At 42.4% G+C, this 4,298-nt stretch overlaps 1 protein-coding gene across 1 annotated transcript in view; it reads right to left on the reverse strand.

Moving 5' to 3' along the window:
* The window catches only part of KANK4 (KN motif and ankyrin repeat domains 4), a 38,797-nt gene that overhangs the window by 18,358 nt on the left and 16,141 nt on the right, over positions 1-4,298 (reverse strand). Inside the window, exons 5-6 of the mRNA XM_025052110.1 lie at positions 2,949-3,167; positions 1,383-1,470 (exon numbers count right to left, since the gene is read on the reverse strand). Coding sequence (XP_024907878.1) covers positions 1,383-1,470; positions 2,949-3,167 — 307 coding nt within the window. The remainder of the gene's footprint in view (positions 1-1,382; positions 1,471-2,948; positions 3,168-4,298) is intronic.

Consider the following 4,298-nt stretch of genomic DNA (forward strand, 5'->3'; position numbering starts at 1 on the left):
CTCATTCTGGAAAGGGCACTGCATTTGGAGTCATTAAACCAGTGTGGCCAGGCTTAGGTCCTGGCTCAGTTGTATGATCTCGGAAGTCATATAACCTTTTTGAATCTTACTTGTGAAAAAAGAAGCGGGCTCCCTAACATCCCATGGCTCTACAGAGTTTGGTCCTTGTAGGACCTGCTTCGTCTCTAAGGAAAAGAGGTAGGGGTCTTGTGCTTTTGAGCCTAACATGGGTATGGTGTCGAGTTTGCATATTCTCTAATGGTTTTTCTAGGCAGAAACACTTTTGTGTCCATTAGAGAATATGCAAACTTGACACCATAGAGGCAGTATAAGCAGGACTTTTTTGTGGCTGAAACACTTTTTATATACTATCTCCTGTACCTATGGAATCTTCAGGTAAAACTGAAGAAAGATCCTAATATTAAGGAAAATAGTGGTGGATTTTAAATGAAGAGCTAAGAAAGAACAGTTCTGTAATTCATTTAAGAATATGTAACAGAAGTTTTGATCAATATCCATATCACATATCGGTTCTTTAACAATCTGGGGACAGTTATTTGACAAATAAGCTAAGATAAAGTAATGAAAATGGTTGTGCTGAATTGATCGTTTTTACTCCTATGGCCCTTCTGGAAAGGAGAACAAAATGCACTTTGAAAATGCTTACAAGTTGTTACACGCTGGGACTTATCAGCTGCTCTCTTAACTTGGGAGAATGTGTCAGTGCCAGTATCTTTTGATTAAAAGTAGAACCCAATCATTATATGTTAAATCTCCATGGGCCATGAAGGTTTGTTAAAGAGCAAACAGATGCAGTTTCTTGATCTTGGTCTCTTGACCCCTAGGTACACTTCAAGAAAAAGAGTAAAGACTACAAAATTAAATGCCAGGGTTTGAGGTTAATGGAGACATGCTGCCCACAGCCCTCGTTTTATTAATGGGGAAACTGAAGCCCTGAGTGTGGAGCTTACTTGCCCAATACCTCACAGATAGCAGTCCTGGGAATAGAACCCATGGTTCCTATTCCACGTGCTCTTTTCCACTTTACTCATAGTTCTCTCAAATTGCAAGGCAATTTTGAGCCTAAGCCACAAATAGTTTTATAACAAGACATCCAGGGTTCAATGCTTAATAACCCCTGGTAAATTCTCTGAGCACCCGGCCTGCTTTCTTGTGCATATCCATCAGTTCCACTTTCTCAGCATAATCCATCACCTTTGGCAGCAAGCAGAATTTGGGCAAATGAGAAAGCACCCAGAGGAAATGGACTCATGTGTACACACTCACACTGCTGCCTCAGGCAAGGGACCAAAGTCACCCAGTTGAAACTAATAGCTTAAACAGTCCAGAAATATCTACATGACAATGAAAAATCAGGGTACCAAAAGTTGGTCAGTGGTGGTCCCAGTTTCCGGCAGATGTTGGCTTAATGCCCGGCATGCATTAAAAAATTCTTCTGAGGGTTTATATCTAAAGAGAGAGAGAGAGAGAGAATATATCTATCTATCTATATATATACATATATATATACACACACATGCACACACATATATATATATCTTCATGTTGATAAAAAAAAGAAAAAGGTTATTTTCTACTTTGACTTTCATTCTCAGCAGCTCAAACATCCAAAATGGGCAACTTCCCAGATTAAGGGGCATTCCTCAGAAATATGGGGTGAACACAGTGTCCTGATGGTGTGGCTTGGCTTTGGAATTCTTCTAAAGAGTGAGTCAAGCACATTGCCCTTTTTATCTTGCTGTTTTCAGGGGGTCAGAGCAATCACTAAAGCATTTTGAGGGCCACAGGCCCAACTGCCATTTCTGACATCCTGGGCAACGGAGAGTTGTCTTTCTGACTTTGGACCAAATGTTTTCTGCCTGAGTGACTTGAAAAATTCAAAGAACCCAATCCATACCAGTGAATTTCTGCAGGTTATCCTTCCATGAAGGACACCATAAGTGCTAATAGAGTCAATAAAATAAAAATCAATTAAGCTGGGCTATTGCAATGATAAACACTCTTCCTGTGTTAGTACAAGGGCACAGTCAGTATCGAGAGGCCTAAATTGGGACTTAATGGCATTGGTCACCAAGACGTTCCACTCACTCATCACATCTTTATCATACTACCATGTTAGGGCACCCTGTGGACCTGCTTAACAATCAGCTATGGTTCACTGTTCACCGCTCCTTCATCAACCAGGCTGGGGATGATGATGATGATAATAGTACTTACTATTCTTATTTCTACCATTTATTGAGAGCCTACTATGTGGCAGGCACTATGCTAGGCATGTTACAAACTTTTTTCTCATCTAGTCCTCAGATCAAATCTATCAGGTTCCTATTGTCTTCATTTTACAGATGAAAAAACTGAGGTCACCACAGCTTAAGTATCTTGTCTAAAATAACACCGTGCAAACATAAGATTTGAATCCAGGTGTGCCCAATTCCAAAGTACTCTTTTCATCATGCCACATGACATTCCACCACTTTAAAAGATAGGATTACATCAGCACAGCCAACGGGAGAGGCAGAAAAGTGTGTGGGTAAGAAGCAGAAAAGACCTGGAAGGAATCTCTGCTCTGCTAGCTGTGTCATTTAACTTTTCTAAGCCTATATTTCCATATCTGTAAAGCAGGGATTATCATCATGTCTACCTTGCAGGATTATTAAAAGGATTATATAAGATAATACATGAAAATCCTTCACATTTTCAGTGTTAGGCCTATGTTAGCTTTATATGTAGAGCTCTGTCTATGACAGTATATCCCATGAAGGTAGGAGTTATATCTGTTTAGTTCAACCAGTGCACAGTACATGGCATAGATTAGAAACTCAGTGGTGAATGGATGAACGGTGAACAAATGATTAAATAAAAGAGTGAAGAAATGCTCTTGCCCTTTCTCAGAGGATCAAGTACCCCATCTGACCCATCTGACTCACCTATCAGGCTTGGGAAGGGGGAGTTCTTCCCTGGGCCCACATTCCTGGCCTGTGTCGCGGGTGCCCTCAGCGATGCCCTGCCCCACCTTGCAGCTGGGGTGGGCATCCTTGCCCCGCCTATGTTCTGGGCCATCACATTTCTTCTCAGCCTCGTTGTCAGACAAATCTTCTGGGGAGCTGTCCTCGCCACTGGTCTCTTCACTTGAGGTAGTCTCATAGCTGGGGAAGGAGACAGAGGTCAATTGTTCTGTGCTTCCTGCCCAATGTCCATGTCAACACAAATGAGAACTAGATGGGCTTTGATAACACTTCCCAGCTTGCTAATCACACCCTCCATTCTCTACACCTGCAGATCTGGGGAAGGGAACCCCCCAGGAACTGTGGTGCCAGAGAAAAGTGCAGTTAAGAGCTCTGACTCTAACGCCAGAGGCCATCTGGTGAGGAAAGATAATTAACTAAGCTCCTTGTAGGGAACACACAAACAGCCCCATGCCTTAACTGGCCAATACATTTGGGATGATTCAGACAGGAAATACAAAGTTCTCATGAAAGCATTTGCTTCTGGAATCCTAATGTCCTGTATAGAGAAGGGCTCTAGACAAATGCCCCCCATTTGTACCCCGAATCTTCTGAATTGCCTGACAAATCTTCACATCTTTGGGTGATTGTGAGACCTCCCTTTAGCTGCCTATTCTAGCCCAGCTTACTCCTGACAAGGGAGGAACTATCTGTGTCTTCTCCCGGCAGGGTTCCATGGGATATGTGAATAGTCAGGACACCTGGACTCAGCATCTGCCTTTCTCAGCTGCAGTTTGTTTCAACTATTGCTTGGAACAGCAAAAATAAGGGCATGGGCTGCCCTCCCCAGCAATAAACCTTCTGTTCAATTATATCCAACACTGCTGATGGTCAAGAAGAGACTTCTAATGGATGAAGATTCTGGGATCTAGAACGCTGCCACAGAGACCAGGGGAGACCAGTGGCCATGGCTTCCACTGAGGCCCCTCGCGCCCTTTCTCTGAATGATGGCCCTAAGTAAGGCCCCTATGCTCACCATATTTGCAAACCCTGCCTGTTCCCTGTTATACTCACATTCTGTCTTGTTTAAACCCCAGATATTTCTTCCTCTATTGTTCTTGGAACAACCTTTTGCTTTTGTGATTAAGAGAGTGGGAGACATAATACGTTTACCAAGCAGTTCTTGTCTTAGAATTTTTTCCATAAAAAGGTCACCTGGAAGTTCATTTATTTATACAACAGAAATTTGTTGACCACCTACTATCTGCCCGGCTCTTTTCTAAATGCTATCTATATTGAAGTCCCTGTCCTAATTGAGCTTATATTCTAGTA

This window comes from Pteropus alecto, unplaced genomic scaffold, assembly GCF_000325575.1.
Source record: "Pteropus alecto unplaced genomic scaffold, ASM32557v1 scaffold25, whole genome shotgun sequence".
Taxonomy (NCBI): Eukaryota; Metazoa; Chordata; class Mammalia; order Chiroptera; family Pteropodidae; genus Pteropus; species Pteropus alecto.